Source organism: Coloeus monedula (genome assembly GCF_965178545.1).
Source record: "Coloeus monedula genome assembly, chromosome: 21".
Classification (NCBI taxonomy): Eukaryota; Metazoa; Chordata; class Aves; order Passeriformes; family Corvidae; genus Coloeus; species Coloeus monedula.
In genome coordinates this window covers 3,514,381-3,529,468 of record NC_138801.1, presented here as the reverse complement: position 1 = coordinate 3,529,468, position 15,088 = coordinate 3,514,381, and the positions used below count along the sequence as shown (strand labels likewise).

At 46.9% G+C, this 15,088-nt stretch overlaps 1 protein-coding gene across 1 annotated transcript; it reads left to right on the top strand.

Moving 5' to 3' along the window:
* The first annotated feature begins 513 nt into the window (after nucleotides 1-513).
* On the top strand, nucleotides 514-11,890 carry WDR5 (WD repeat domain 5). Its single transcript, XM_082295406.1, has 14 exons — nucleotides 514-647; nucleotides 2,202-2,392; nucleotides 3,226-3,334; nucleotides 4,615-4,688; nucleotides 5,614-5,703; nucleotides 6,278-6,367; nucleotides 7,047-7,130; nucleotides 7,928-7,983; nucleotides 8,139-8,185; nucleotides 8,336-8,411; nucleotides 8,759-8,792; nucleotides 9,512-9,586; nucleotides 9,863-9,950; nucleotides 10,853-11,890. The coding sequence occupies exons 2-14, from the start codon at nucleotides 2,312-2,314 to the stop codon at nucleotides 10,951-10,953; spliced, it is 1,005 nt and encodes a 334-aa protein (XP_082151532.1). The 5' UTR covers nucleotides 514-647; nucleotides 2,202-2,311; the 3' UTR covers nucleotides 10,954-11,890.
* The last annotated feature ends 3,198 nt before the right edge of the window (nucleotides 11,891-15,088 follow it).

Below are 15,088 nucleotides of genomic sequence, written 5' to 3'. Positions count from 1 at the left end.
CATTGCACAGACATTATTATAGACATTATTATAGCTATTACTGCCTTGTGAATTGGCCTGCTCTCCTCACAGCCGCTTTTATCGGTGTGCATCCAAGGGGGTCAGTTGCAGACGCACCCCAACGACACCTAACCCCCTCCAGCCGGGCTCAACGGCCCCCGAACGGCGGGAGCAGCGCCGTGGCCACCCGATCCCGGTCCGTATGTGCCCGCTTCCCACACGGGAATGTCACACCGGCACGGGCAGGGCGCTCCCCGCAGCGAGCGGGGAACAGCAGCGGGCGCTGGGGGGGAAGCACAGAAAGCACAGGAAGGAGGGAAAAGAGAGAAGAAAACGAAGAGAAGGAAGGGAGGGAAAAGAGGGAGGGGAGGGAAGGGGCGGGCACGACGCCACGGGGCCGGGCTCCGCCCGTGCGCGCATTCGCGCCGCTCTTTTGGCTCTCGGGCCGCGCCGTAGCGCTCCCGGGAGAGAGCGGCATTGTGCGGCCTCCGGCCCGCTCCGCGCAGGCGCCGTCCCGCATTCCCCGCCTGGCGGACCCGGACCCGCCGCCGCCGCCGCCGCGTCCCCCCCCTCCCCTCCCGCGGCCGCGCTCCTCCCTCGCCGCGGAGGAGGTGGCGGCCGCCCCCCTTCCCCATCCCCGTCCCCCGGTAAGTCACCGAGAGCGAGGCGGCGGCTCCTCTTCCGTCTCCTCCTGGTCTCCCGCACCGCCCGGGGCTCTCCCGCAGCGCCGTTGCCCGCGCGCGGCGCCGCCGCCTCCCCTCAGGCAGCGCGCGCGGAGCCCGCCCGCTCCCCCTCAGCCCCCGGCCCCTCTGCGCGCGCCCAGCGCGGCCCCCGCCCTCCCCCCCAAGCCCCCCCAACCGCGTGGGGACCCCTCACTTCACACCCCCCACTCCCCAAATTCGGGGTTCGCACGGGGAGCTCCCCCCCCCCAGCCCCACCCCCACATTCCAGGGCGAGGGGAGGGCCGGGGGGCTGTTATCGGTACCGCGTGCGCGCAGGCGGGGGATGCGCTGGGAGCCCCCCGGGCATGGAGCCCCCCTCCCCCCCCGGCCCCGGGACCGATGCTGCGAGGTTTGGCAGCGCGCTGCGTGCTCGCCCGAGTTCCCAGACGAGTTCCAGATGAAAAGGAGCAGGATCGGCGTTAGGAAAGTTTATTTTCTTGTGGTGGCCCCCAGGTTGCCCGGGGAGGGCGTGGAGATGGTCAGGAACAGTCTGGATGCAATCCTGTGCCATGTGCTCTGGGATGAGCCTGCTGGAGCAGATGAGCCGCTGTGCTCCCTTCCAGCCTGGCCCATTCTGGGATCTCCCCACACCGAGTACAGCCGGCAGGCAACTGGTAGCGCCCTGCTCTGCACCCTCTCGGAAGGAGATGCTTGGAATGCCAGTGGATCCTGAGAGCGATCGCTCTCGTTCCCGAATGTGCTGCCACCAGCAAAAGGAGCTGCGATGTGGCAAACGCACTTAGAAGGCAAATCCTGACATTGTGAGCTGGGGGTGATTCTGTTCCTGAGCTGAAGTGTGGCTGAGCTGCAGTGGAGATTTGTTCCCTCTGCAGCATCAGCCCCGATTACAGAATCCTGGCACTGCACTCCATCAGGTCTTGTTACGGAAAGCGAGTCTGATCCAAGAGAGAGGCTGATCCAAGGCTGCTGCCAGTCAGGGGGAAGTCTCGGGTGGAGTAGGGTATGGTTTGATGCTCAGACCTTTCAGCAGGGAAATATGACACCAAAATATTTGCATTCTGAGGTGAAAGGAATCTAGTCAGGTCTTAAGCTTTGCAAATGCCGGTTATTTTTTGCATTCTTTATGATATTGTATTCTCTACCTTAGTAAATTAAAATAGAAAGGCCTTGGACTGTTCCTTCCGTCTTCCATACAAACTGCTGCATTTACCCTGTACTAAGTACTTGTTAGAAGTGTTTTGGGGTCTGTGATATGAAAACCCTGCCACACCTCAAAGCTATTGTGCTGTATTTCTGTTTGGAAAAAGCTTTCCAAGAAGTGATCAAAGGCCATGGCTTGAGTTCTTGGTCTCGTACATAAGTAGGTCTGAAGGCCTAAAATACTGCTGTGTTGCTCAACAGATAATAAATAGGGGTTTTCATACTGGTTTCTGGCAACCTGCACTTCGACCAATCTCACTTTTGTGCACGCTGAGAATCTTTTTGACAGCTAATGAGAATATTTTGTTTTTCTTCCAGGTTTTCCTTTCAGCGCGGTTCTCCTCTCGGTGGCAAGAGCTGCCTTTTGAAGCAGCACATTCATTCTCTCCTTCAAGCACCCATAAGTCTCATTTGCCAGCTCCAGAACCATGGCAACAGAAGAAAAGAAGCCAGATGCAGAATCCACCAAAACACAATCTACTCCTTCCTCCTCGACCAATCAGAGCAAGGTGTGTGTGGGGCTCCAAAAAATATCCCTGTAAAAACACCTGGAACTACCTCAACACTCAGCAGCCAGGCCAGAATCAGGGATTTGGATTCTCCTGCATATTAAGATCTTTTCCATGTGTCTGCTTCTGCTGGTGTCTTATGCTGAGGGTTTTATGGGAAAAGTGGATGGAGTGCATGCTCTGCTGTAGTGCTAAGGGTTCTTTTTTGGTTTTGGGGAAGTTCTCACTAGTGAAATACTTCTTGTCATTTTGAGCATGACAAAGGCTGGCTGTTTGTATCCTTGGAATGCCTGGAGGTGGCTGGAGATTTGCTGAATCTGTAGTTGTGGAGTGGGGAAACAATTATTCAGGTTCTTTAAAGCCTGAAGATGTTCAAAGGAGGTATTATTGTCTAACCATGAAGCTTTTTCAAAGAGTGGAAAAGGGCAGAAGTGGGATTTTAGGGGCATGGAGGAATTGGCCTGTGGTTTAATTCATGATCAGGGTGAAAATGCAAACACTTAAAAGCACTGCACTGATCAATATCGAGAGTGTTACTTGGAAGTGCCAGGCACTTTGTGGCTGGGCTGTTGGATTATTCTCACCTGTTTGTTACTGCCTTGGATGAAATTCATCTCAAGGGTGACTTGGTGTTGTGCTTGAAACAGTCAGGCCCTAGACTGAAAGGTTGTTTGGTTGGTTTGGGTGTTTTTTGGAGGGGAATGGGAATGTGAACGCTGGAATCTTCGTTAGGGTGAACACCCATGTGGTCCATTCCTCTGTACTGATCAGAGCTGGCCACTGAGGTACTAAATTTGGAATTTAACTCATTTATACGTGTTTTTTTCTTACAGCCTGCCCCAGTAAAGCCAAACTATGCTCTCAAGTTCACGTTAGCAGGGCACACAAAGGCAGTGTCATCAGTCAAGTTTAGTCCTAACGGAGAGTGGCTTGCCAGCTCCTGTAAGTATTGCTTGCTTTTATCTCATTTCAAACACAAATGTGGGCCTTGCAGAAGGGCCTGTCTGCAGTGCTACCTCCATCAGGGACAGGAGGGGTGTCACGTCACAGTTTTTCTTAAAAGAGTGATACCAAAGCTGTCACTGTTTGAGATAATTTAATTTCTGTTACTTTGAGTACTGGGTCTTTGCATTGCCGGGAGAACCCTCACCTGTTCAGCTTTCTTTACTGAGCAAATGGGCAAAAACCAATGCAGGGTTCTTTCCTTGTGCTTTTCTGTATCACTAACAGCTTAAGCTTGTAAATTAAACTTTGTGTACAGTATCTGCAGGCCAAACTTTCCTCTGGGAAATGCAGAAAGTGCTCTTGGGCTGCAGAGTTGGACACACAGGGCTGGCCAGTGCTCTGTGCTGTGTGCCTGTGGTGGTTGGCAGTCAGAGGCTTTGATTACTCCAGTGAAGTGCAGAAGGTTGTTATAGATAATGTTTCACTTCTTGCTCTCTTAAGTGATAGAACAAGCCCCTTTCTTGCCAGCTTTGGTATTTCATAAGAGTTTTTTTGGTCTTCAGCACTTCCTGACAGCTTTGCCTTGAAAATGTGTTTCTGTGACTGTCAGTGATCCAGGGAGGATCCACGTGTAAGGAAAGGGCAGTTGGAAATTGTTGAATGTGATGGTGATGGCCACTGGAACATCTTCCAGACGTGGGAATTAACTTGGGGCTTAACTGCAACAGCCTCAATAGGATCAGTGTGCTGTGCCATATAAATGGTTACAGTGTCCCCATCAGAGTCCCCCTCCCCTCTCCCTTGAACATGTTTTCCAAACTCTATATCTGGCAAACGCCAGCTTTTTTCTCTGGCTTGTTTTGCAAGTTACCATGGATAATATGTTTGGGTTTCTGCAGGCATTCATTCAGTCCAGCTTGTGGTGTAATTATTGTTCTTTTTGGGGCAAAAGCCTTTCAAGCATTCCCGTGGACCAGCACTACTTTTACAACTAGCAATCTAAAACAAAAGTAGAAACCCAAGTTGTCATGAGAGAAACTAAAGCTGCTGGAGTCTCTCTGCATTCCAGGCAGCTTATGTAACCTCAGCTGCTGCAGAGTGCTGTGTAGGAAGCTGTTCTTCACCAGTTCCATATCACCTTCTTCCCTGAGGTCTGCCTGGGGAGGGAGAACTGCCCAGGGTCTGCAGAGACACAGTGAACTTATTTCCTTCCACCTGGAAGGGACAGCTCTGCTAGTGCTGTTAATTAATCTCTGAACTGGCACATTCTTTTCCAGCTGCTGACAAACTCATTAAAATTTGGGGAGCGTATGATGGCAAGTTTGAGAAAACAATATCTGGTCATAAGCTGGTAAGTACGAGGTGATTACTGTGGGAATTTACCTGGGAAGAATTTTGCTTTCTTTTCCTAATTCAGAAATTTCCATTCTTTGTTAGTTTTACTTGTGCAGAAGGTTTGTTCTTCAGTCTTACTTTGTAGTTTTTTGTTTATACAGCCCAGTGCAACAGCCTGGAATTGCTGGAGTAATATTGGGGCAGGCTGGGAATATGGGTGGAGTGCAAGCTGATGATGGAACACCTGCATTCCCACTGCCCAGCCAGCTTGCTGTGTCCCTGCATTTCAGGAGAACCCACCTCAGACACAGGGCAGAACATTCTTGGGTGAAAATCCCTGTGAATTCTGACACTGTATCCTGTTCCATCTTTCCTTTGTATAAGGAACGAAACACTTGCCTTTTAAGGAAATTAAATTTTTCTTGTGGGTTTGCCTACATAAACACAACACTTACTCATTCTGCAAAGTTCTAAAGAAAACACAAGACTCCCAAGCCCTTTGGTTTTCTTTTTTTTTAAAGTTTCTTCCATGCTGAAGTTTCATGAGCAAAAATGAAGATTTATCAAAAGAAAAGCCACTGGAATATTCTCCAGCCTCTGGGGACTTGGATTGTAAAGAGCAGCCATTTGTCATGAAGAAAAGCCACTTACTCAGATTAATTTATTAACATTCTATTTAGGAATTCTAACAGAGGGGTTTGGTGGCCACAGTAAGAACTGTGTGAACAAGCTGCTGATGTTCTCAGAGTCTGTGGCTCAGCTTAAAATGAACACGTGCCAGATGAGCTCTTAGCCCAGCGAAATCATTGAATTCCTGACTCTCAGTGCTGAATTTTCATTCAAGCTTCAGCTGGGAATGTAATCTGCAGTCTGGGTTTTCCACTTTTCTGTGTGGCTGAACAAACAGAGCTGAGAAGAGAATTGTTTTCCTTTTGTTTTAGGGGATCTCTGATGTTGCTTGGTCATCAGATTCCAACCTCCTTGTCTCTGCCTCCGATGATAAAACTCTCAAAATATGGGATGTAAGCTCGGTAAGGGCAGGAATTATTATTTGTTTACCTTCATTTTCTCCTATATTGGCTTCTTGTTCCTGCTTCCTGTTCCTGCTTATAACAAGCTGGTGAATGGGCTGTGAGGATGAATGAATTGTGCTGTCTGCTCTTGGAAAGAGTGGAATGCGTGTGGGTACCACGAGGAGCCTGTTTAGTGCTCTGAGAGAGCACTAAAGCCTGATGATGGAGATAGAACCACAGCAAAAAGCCTCTCACATGAAACCTTTTTGTACCATAGCCACACTTATTTCTGCTTTTTCCCCCTTTCTCTGATGACAGAGAGGACTGGATAATTTTGGTTGAGTTTTGATTAGGGGTATTAAATTGTTTGGGTCCTCCTGAGCTGCCCAAACAGTTTGCACCTTGTCTGCAATCATTAAAAATGTTTCTTTCTTTCCTGTTTTGTTGCAGCTGGCCCTCTGCCCATCTAAATCTGGGCTTAGAGATGGTTTCTTTCTGTGCTGCACAGTGATTAACCTTAATGTGGTCTCTCTGGATGCTTTTATGGTGCTGGGTGATGCTGTGTATTTAACTCTGCTGAATTTTATTTCAGGGTAAGTGCTTAAAGACATTGAAAGGGCACAGTAACTACGTTTTCTGCTGCAATTTCAACCCTCAGTCAAACCTCATCGTTTCTGGCTCAGTGAGTGATTTTATGTTTTTTTTTCCTTTGTGGGAAGCAAGCACTGCACACTCTGTCACTCGTCACTAAAGGGACAGACAGGTTCTTTAGGGATCCTTGGCAGAATGATGATGGCATTAAATCATGGTTACAATTACAGCTTTATTTTCTTAACAGATTATTATGATTAGTGTAGCATGCTAATTTATGATTAGAGTGACACAGAATTTGTGCAAGCAGGATTGATGTAGTACAATTTATAAGTAGTGAATACAGAATTCATAATACAACTTATGGTTTCTAATCACCTGGATTCTGACTTATCTAAAGGATGACTTCTAATCACCTCTCCCTCTGCAGATTGGGTCAGATCATGGTTTGAAAACAGTGTTAAATGAAAGAATATGAATCACACAGTCTGTTTCAATTGTGTTTTCCCTCACAAACACAGCTTGTAGTCAGGTGAGCTGTGCATCACCCCTGCTGTGTTTGCTTGGGGAAAAGCCCTTAATCCATCCTTAGCGTGCAGGTGTCCTACACGGAGACAAGGAATTCAGGGAGATGTTCCCAGACTGCTGGTTGTGTCCTGGGCTTTCTGACCCAGCTGGGACAAGGCTCACGCTGTAGCCAAGCTATACCACCCTGAATGCCTCAAACAGGTGCTTCACCAAACCCCCTTGTGCCTCTTTTGCCTCTGCAGTTTGACGAAAGCGTGAGGATATGGGATGTGAAAACAGGGAAGTGCCTCAAGACGTTGCCTGCTCACTCTGACCCAGTTTCAGCTGTAAGTCCCTCCTGATCAGTGAACACTAAAAGGCTTGTTTTGTTTAGCAGAGCTCCTCTCCTGTCCCTGTTGAGGAGAGGGTTTGTGCTCTGTTACCAAACCAGCCTTACACAGCGTCCAGGCTGCACTGTGGTTGTGGCTGGTTTGCTCAGTGGGAATGAAATGAGTGGTGCTTTCTCTAAGATCAGTGTGGGTTTTGGTCCTGGGTGTAGATGTGAATAGAGCAGAGGTGTGCCAGTCATGCCTGAGTGTCATTCTGGGACAGAGATTTGTGGCACTTGATGCTCAGAGAGCAATCAGTGTTTCCCCTTGTTTTAAATCTCATTTAATAGGAGAAACGAGCTTGGAATACAGCAATATCCATTGGGATTAAGGAAAACCAGAAGGTGTTTAACTCTTAATGTCTTTAAAATGAAGAACACTGAGAAAAATCTGAGCCTCATGAGCTGTGGCTGTTCTAACATGGTTGTTCTGCCATGTGTAATAGATATTTCACACTTAATGTCTCTTAATAGTAATAATTCTTTAAAATAGCAGAAAAATGACCTTAAAACATATAAGGGGCTATATGAGAGGTTCTATTCCATGCCCTTACAATAATAAGGTTCTGTCCCAGGTTTGATACTGCTAATGCTGTCTGAACAGTGTCTGTGTGGAGATGTGTCCTTGGCTTCTGAAGAAACTTGTATTCCACATCAGAAGTGAAAATAAGGACTTTCAGTGGAGCTTAAACATTTGAACTTTATGAGCATCCATAAAGTTATTAGTTTTGATAATTAATATCAATATTATTGCAGGTGCATTTTAATCGTGATGGATCCCTGATAGTGTCAAGTAGCTATGATGGACTCTGGTAAGTGGTTATTTCTTGTCTGCATCACTCTTCACACCTTTTGCATTCTGAAAATACTTTATTTTTTTTAAAAAAAACCCCCTTGTATTTGTAATGTTAAAATGGTAACAAACACTTCAAACCAAATAATAATGATTTTTGTCTGCTTTTAACAGTCGAATCTGGGATACAGCATCAGGGCAGTGCTTGAAAACACTGATTGGTAAGCAGAAACATTTCTTGTCTGGGCTCTATTTTTCAAACAGATACTTTGTGTTTCAGTGAAACTGTTAAAAACGAATGTGAAAAGAAATGCTGTCAGTGAGGCAACAGAGCTGTGCACTTTGTAACACTGCTTTTAATTTTGCTGTAGATGATGATAACCCTCCTGTGTCTTTTGTGAAGTTCTCACCAAATGGCAAATACATATTAGCTGCAACTTTGGACAAGTAAGTATTAAAAAAAAGGAGATAGCCACACAGAATTTAAATTTGGAGTATCAGATAATGCTTTATTTTGCTCTTTGGCTGCCATAGTAATGATAATACATGACTTCATATATAGTGTATTTTACGGAGGAGAATATGAATGGCATGGCAGTAAAATTGATACTTTGGGGTTAACTAACCCTGCATTCCAAAGCCAGGCTAAAATGATCCATGTAGATTTTTGGAACTCTGGTGTGGAGAAACTTTTTTTCTGCTGCTAGGAACTTTTCAGATGGAAAAAAAAAAAAAAACCAAAACCAAAGCACCCACCCAAGAACTAAAATCTTTGTTTTTCTTTTGTTTTCCAGCACTCTTAAACTTTGGGACTACAGCAAAGGAAAAGTAATTAATTCTCTCTCTCTCTCTATGTAGACTTAACTAAGCTTTAAGAAAACTTGGATTTTACATGTAATTTTTAAACTTAACATATGAGTACTACAGAAAAAAAAAAAGTGTTAATAGCCCTTTAGTGGAGAGGACAAACTTTTAGCAGGGCCTGTTGAAACAGGACAAGGGGTAATGGTTTTAAAATAAAAGAGGGTGGATTCAGATTAGAAAGTTTCCTGTGAGGGTGGGGAGGCCCTGGCACAGGGTGCCCAGAGAAGCTGTGGCTGTTCCTGGGTCCCTGGCAGTGCCCAAGGCCAGGTTGGACGGGGCTTGGAGCAGCCTGGGACAGTGGGAGGTGTCCCTGCCCATGGCAGACCTTTAAAGGTTCCTTCAAACTGAAACCATTCTGTGATTCTCTGACTAAAAATCTCTTTGAAAAGAAAAAAAAAGAGAATACTTGCCTTCTGCATAGCCCTGAGACATCAAGTACAGCAATATTTCTGCATTTTTCTCTTCATGAGCAATAAATTGCCTTTGATCTCTTTCACTGTTGTAATGGGACAAATGCAGGGCTTTGTTTTGTGTTCTAGGGCAGAGCTGCCCTCTGCATGCTCCAGATCAGTTGGCAGGGTGGGAAACACAGGCAGATATGTTTAGTCTTTTCTTCCCAGAGAGTTTGTCCTTGACTGAGGAAACTCCCTCCCAGCTGCATTCATGTGGCTCTTCCCTTGCAGTGCCTGAAGACGTACACAGGACACAAAAATGAGAAGTACTGCATATTTGCCAATTTCTCTGTCACTGGTGGAAAGGTTGGTGTTGATTTGATTATTTCTTTTTACTAATGTGCAGTTTTTACTGCTTCTCTGTGTAGATAAAAAGAAGATTTTGGGGCTGGAAACGTCCTTTGGTGGGTGCTGGTTCACAGGTTTCTCTGTCTCTAGGTGGGCCCACTGTCCCATTGCAGATTTCCTGACTTTTCCTCCTCCCTCCTTTCCCATGATAACAATGAAATGTTTGTTGAGAAATAGCACTTGGATATGGCTCAGAAAGATTCAGATAATTGTGTTTTCTCTCTGCCCCTCCAGTGGATCGTGTCTGGTTCAGAAGACAACCTGGTTTATATTTGGAACCTTCAGACAAAAGAGATTGTACAGAAACTACAAGGACACACAGGTGAGGGAAGGATCTTGTTTTTATTGAAGTAATATCCCTCATATCAGGCTGAGTGAGGGCTTAGCCTGAGTATATTCTCTCTGATACTCAGTTTTGACTGTCAGACCCATAAAGCCTTGACTGGCTGAAGCTTAATTGAACCCTGGGAGTTTGCCCCTTTTCATGAAGGGTGTTTATGGGCACTGAAAATGTTTTATTCTCCAGCAGTGAGAACTTTGACATCAGCTTACAAAGGAGATTTGCTTGAGCACAGAACTGGTCAAGATATTTAAGTGTCTCATAACATCAGTGACTTTGAATGGTCTGTTAACACCTTCCAGAGCTCAGCTCCAAAGGATAAGCATTGATGTGGGCTGGAAACGTCTGTACATGTGCCTGGCCTTGAGCCATGAGCTGTCACCTGATGGGTACTTCAGTCTGAGTCCTGTAAAAGAGCAGAGTTTTAGCTGAAATCTCGGCGTGCTCAGTCCTTTGCATTGGGCTGCATCCAGTGATTTGGGCTGGATTCCAGTGATTTGGAGTGTAAGGAGGGCAGTGGCAGCAGGGTTTCATTTTCAAGCTCTGAAGATGAAATGTTACCTAAGAATTGTTGGAAGCATGACAAAAAAACTAACCTGGGTTTTGATTCAGCCATGTCTGACATGATCTGATAAAATCTAGAGAATTCCCACTTTTTGGAACTTGTCAAGCACTTTCCTCCTACCCTCAATTCTTTCCTGCTTGTATTTCCTCTCACAGAGGAGCAACAGTTGTAAGATATTTACAAATAACACGTTTAATTCTGCTGCAGGGAAATAATAACTTGGCTTTGCTGTTTTAAAACACAGTTGCTAATTTTCAGGCGTGCCTGCTATGAACCAGATTTAAATAATTCTATTTTTCTATCCTTTCTTTTTGCTCAGATGTTGTCATCTCCACAGCCTGTCACCCAACAGAAAACATCATCGCGTCAGCGGCACTAGAAAACGACAAAACAATTAAACTGTGGAAGAGTGACTGTTAAACGTTCAAGGATTGCTTTAGAGACTGTCAGGAAAAACAAAATAAAATGTTTTTAAAAAAATTATTAAAAAAAAAAAACACCCATAAATCCAGTTTGGCAGGAAACCTGAAGAATATTTGATGAAGTGGTTTCTGTTAGTCGTGGCCCAAAGAAAACGTCTTAGCTCTGCTAGAGCTGGGCAACGTGGTGGAAAAAAAAAAAAGATGCAGTGTCTCCTTTTCTTGCCTAATGTTTTGGCAGACAAATGGATGATTCTGACGTCGGGTCAGAAGTCTTGGACACCTCAAAGATACTGTATTTTCTGATGGCATTGCTTCTGGGCACTGTTGCTGCTTAAGGAAGAGCTGCCAGGCTACTTTGTACCAGTAAGTTAAGTCACAAGCCTAGAGATGTGTGGAATTTTTTTAAATATGTCTAATTTTTTTTTTTTTAAATTTTTAATTTTTTTTTTTCCAGAATGTAGGTTCTAGTCTCTTGGGAAGTTTCTGTATTGTTTTAAATAGGAGTACTGCATCTTTAAGGGTGCTTCATTTTAAACACTCAGCTCAAACTTTGTGACCAAATAAAAACCATGCAGTTCCAGATTTCCCTCTTCCTGCCCCTGACTTGACTCCTGTGGTGGAATCTCTTTACCTTCTGTATAGTTGCTTACCTCTTGTTACGTGTGTTTAATAGATGCTGTTCTAGAGCAAAGTTACAGTTCTTCTGTTAACCATTAAAATGAATCCTGCTTGTAGTTGTTCTCAGCATATTTTAATTTTTTTTTTTTTGCCTCTTCTGGTTCTAAAGCCAACTCACAGAACACTGTAAAGTTATTTCAATGTAAAAAGAAACAAACCCAGACTTTTTGTATCTTGGCAATCCATGGTATGAAGCTGTATTGCAAATGGCATGACTCTGTATCTATCTCAGCATTGGTATTTCTTTCCCTTTTTGTCATATCCATGTGGTATTTACACATCCAGAAAAAATACCATGTGCCATAATAAAAAGGTGGGATTTTATGTGTATGTTTGTGGTTACGAGTGTGCTCATGTGAAGTGTCCGTGTCCGTGGAAGCTTCCCTTAAAAATATTTTTAGGGGAAAATGTTTTCTGTAGCAGCTCCATCCAGTGAGGGAGGATGAGGAGCAGCAGTGTGGAGAAAAAGAGGAACACGAGTCCACATTTATTTCATGAAGGTAAAAGGATCAAGCTGAAGGTGTCCTCAGCAGAGACAACATTGCTACACCCCCTCCCAGAGAGCTTTAGCCTTGCAGGATGGGCAGGGGTCCAGGATTTACCTTGTGCCAGTTAAGAAATGCAGGGAGGCACAAGTTTTATTGCACCCACAGGGTTCTGCTGCAAGGGGATGTTTTGCTCCTGGTGAAGCAAACCCCATTTTTTTGATACTGACCTCGTGTGCTTGGTAATAACAGAAAATCAATTACAGTCCAGACCTCTGGAGTGCTGCTCTGAGGCTGCCTTGCTTTGAAACCCTTGGAGAAAATGAGCTGCAAGATACAAGGCATAGGTTTTCTTTTTAAAATATAAAAATAGAGTTCATGTTGAGCTGCTGAAATGGCTATTAGTAATATCACTGCCTTTGGAGGTTTTTCATTACCCCCAGGAAGGGACACTGCGTCTAGACTTGGTGTCACTGCTAAAATGATCAACTCATGATTTTTTTCAGTCTTGAAGGCCAGTGAAACTCTTCAATGCAAGATGGGGCTGTGCTGCTTTACAGCATGGAGAAGCTGGAATTTTATTCCAGCAAAGCATTTTAATGTTGATTCAGAAATATTTCCTGGCATAGTGCTTCTCATGTCCCTGCATGTGAGTGGCTTTGCTTGCCCAGCTGTGCTGTCTCTCCCTGCCCTCTGAGCCACAGAGCTGTGGAGAAGAGAGATCAATTTTCTGCTATCACGAAATCTCTTGAACGCAGATAGAAAACCCCTAATGTAAAGGATCTGCTGTAAAGCTGCTCTTCATAAAGGTTGTGTTTAAATCCTTAATATCCCACCTGGGATTAATACTGCGGCCTATTGGCATGAGCTCTACTTAGCTCTAATTCTGTGCAGCCTGGCATGGCTGTGGTGGTTTCAGGGCCAGGATTAACTCAAGCACAGGTCTGAAAACGAGGATTGTGCACTGGCTGGATGGGCTGGAGTAGGGGAGGTGTAACTTTATGTTAGGTGCGGGCTGAGAGGGGCTGGGGTGCGTTATAGCATTCTGAGGAATGCCGAGTTATTGCTCTGGGGCTCTGGTGCACCACCAACTTTTCGGCTGAGGCAAAAGGCGAGCTGGGTGACTAAAAGAGAGGGTGCTGCTTTGTTTTTTAGGGGTCTTCCCCAAAGAAAACTAGAGGGGAATAAAGGAAAAAACATGGTTAGATGCCACGAAGTAGGTGGCAGTGCCTTAACCGTATGTGTGTTGTATAGGCCACTAGGGCCTCTTCCATCCTTATCAAGGGGAGTGCTAACCTTCTCTCCTTTCATACAACACAAGTTCTCTACAGCGGTCGAGGCTATTTAAACTCCCACTAACCTACATCTTTCCGAATAGCGTGAGGCAACTTTTCGTCCCATTTTTCTCCTTAATTTGACATCCCTTCCTAATCCCCATAAAATAACTTTTACTTTAAGTCTAGATTCCCCTAGAACTCCTAAAAATCTCGATAAAATAGCATAAACGCGCGTTTTCCGCTACCCTTTTAATGTATTCATCACTCTCAGCCAATCAGCGCTCAGAAGGCGGAGCTTCTTCCCCTGTCCCATGACGAGCGGGGTACGGTTTACTTTGGCCTCGCTGATGGCGGCGGGCGCGCCGGGGTTCGCCAGTTCGAGTCCCGCTCCCGGCGGGGCGGTGCCGCTGGGATGAGCTCACCGCGATGCGCGGCGGACCCGCGGGACGTGCGCAGGGGATTGAGGAGTCCCGCCGGTATCCCGCGGGATTGAGGAGTCCTGCCGGTATCCCGCAGGATTGAGCCGTCCCGCCGGGTATCCCGCGGGATTGAGGAGTCCTGCCGGTATCCCGCGGGATTGAGGAGTCCTGCCGGGTATCCCGCGGGATTGAGGAGTCCTGCCGGTATCCCGCAGGATTGAGGAGTCCTGCCGGGTATCCCGCGGGATTGAGGAGTCCTGCCGGGTATCCCGCAGGATTGAGCCGTCCCGCCGGGTATCCCGCGGGATTGAGGAGTCCTGCCGGTATCCCGCGGGACTGAGGAGTCCCACCGGCTGTCCCGCGGGGATTGAGCCGTCCCGCCGGTATCCCGCGGGGTTTGAGGAGTCCCGCCGGGTATCCCGCAGGATTTGAGGAGTCCCGCCGGTATCCCGCGGGTTTCAGCGGGAGCAGGAGTGCACCGCGGGATGTGCTGGTGGAATCTCCCGCAGGCGGAGCAGCAGGGGAGGAGGGAGCCCATTCCCGACGCGTTCCTGCTACCCCGGAGCTCGCAAATCGCTCCGAGTTCCATCAGAGCTAATGACGAGTTACAAGATGTGGGAACAGTGGAAGAGGTTGGCTGGGTTTTTTTCCCTTTTCTTAAAGCCTTTCTCTTCGGCATCCCAAGGGGGTAAACCCAAACATCTCGCTAAATCAGCACTGCAACGCCTCAAACCTGCCGGGGGAGCTGATGTTCCCACCGGGATTACCCTCCCAGCATCCCGCCGCAGGTCCCACCGATGCCACCACAAGGCATCGCTCCATCCCTCGACCCCTGCGACTCTCCCAGACCTTCCCGCTGGATTCCCGGCGGGAAGGACCAGGCGGTGCCGCGTGTGGCTGGCGGAGGAGCAGCTTTTCCGGATGAGGCTGCGGATCCAGGTGCAGCGCCCAGGGGTTTGTGTGGCCCCGGCCCCGCCAGATGTGCACATCTGCTTCATCACAGACTCACAGAACAGCTTGGGGTGGAAGGGACCTTACAGCTCATCCCATTCCAACCCCCTGCCATGGGCAGGGACGCCTTCCACGATCCCAGGTTGCTCCAAGCCCTGTCCAACCTGGCCTTGGACACTTCCAGGGATGCTGCATCACTGCCACAGAGCCCAGGCTGCTCCTGGATGCCCCTTCCAGATAACTGATGAGTTTATTAAGGGATTAAAAGTTAGTTTCCCCTCCTTATTGAATGCTCTGATTTATGCATGCGTTTAAATCAATCC